Source organism: Cariama cristata, unplaced genomic scaffold (assembly GCF_000690535.1).
Source record: "Cariama cristata isolate BGI_N322 unplaced genomic scaffold, ASM69053v1 scaffold26668, whole genome shotgun sequence".
Classification (NCBI taxonomy): Eukaryota; Metazoa; Chordata; class Aves; order Cariamiformes; family Cariamidae; genus Cariama; species Cariama cristata.
This window is the reverse complement of record NW_009633369.1, coordinates 13499-14335: the sequence shown is the minus strand read 5'-3', so window position 1 is coordinate 14335 and position 837 is coordinate 13499. Positions and strand designations below refer to the sequence as shown.

Genomic DNA, 837 nt, shown 5'->3' with positions numbered 1-837 from the left:
GGTGAGCCAGCACACACTCATACACACCCATCCCACTGCTGGGGAGGGCTTGACAGCCCCAGCCATTTCTCCCAGGAACATCAGCAGCGAAGGGAGCTGCTCCTTCCCCTGGAAGCTCACTGTTATACTTAATCCTTGAGGGAACATTCTTGCTGCCCCAGCAGAAGACTGCTTGTCCCAGGTGCCTTTGGGGACTTCAACAGGGACCAGCTCTGCCAACATCCTTGCTGCTTCTCCGAGACCCACAGCAAGAAGTCCTTCTGTGTTGGGGGGCAGCCCCTTCCTCCCACCGCAGCAGGGACCCCCCATGGCTATCTGAGTGGGGATATCAGCCAAGCGCTGCACAGATCCTGCCACCTTCCCCTTGTTTGACATGATCTGAAGTCACCCAAGGGGCTGGGAGGGCACAGCCAGCACGCTGGGCACCCCTACCCTCTTCTCCTCCTCACTCACCTTCGTACACAATGAGCCGGTAGGTACCCGCGCACTCCTTGGAGCCTTTCAGGATCTCCTCCAACGTCCTGTAGAAAAGCTTGGCCTGCTCCAGGCGGTCCTCCCGGCTGAAGGCAGCACACTCATCCTGGGACATGGCATAGAGGGACTGCAGCGGGGTGGCATACTCCACTGCGCAGTGCCAGAGCTGCAGGGATGGAAGAAAAAGACCTGGGGGCAGGAGGACAGAGCACCTGGCAAAGGGCTGCTGGGGGACCCTGGTGCTGGGCAGAGCCCTCGAGACCCCTCAGCAGCTCCTTGGCCTGCCCTGCACTGGTGCTGTGTGCTGGATCACCAGGACAGGGACACCAGTTCTGGCCCCAGTGTCTCCCTGCCCCGTGTCGA

The 837-nt window shown here is 60.7% G+C and overlaps 1 protein-coding gene across 1 annotated transcript in view; it reads right to left on the bottom strand.

Moving 5' to 3' along the window:
* Window positions 1–837, bottom strand: part of TMEM173 (transmembrane protein 173) — a gene marked incomplete at its 5' end in the record, with an annotated part of 7827 nt that overhangs the window by 663 nt on the left and 6327 nt on the right. The window contains one exon of the mRNA XM_009706738.1: window positions 454–640. Coding sequence (XP_009705040.1) covers window positions 454–640 — 187 coding nt within the window. The remainder of the gene's footprint in view (window positions 1–453; window positions 641–837) is intronic.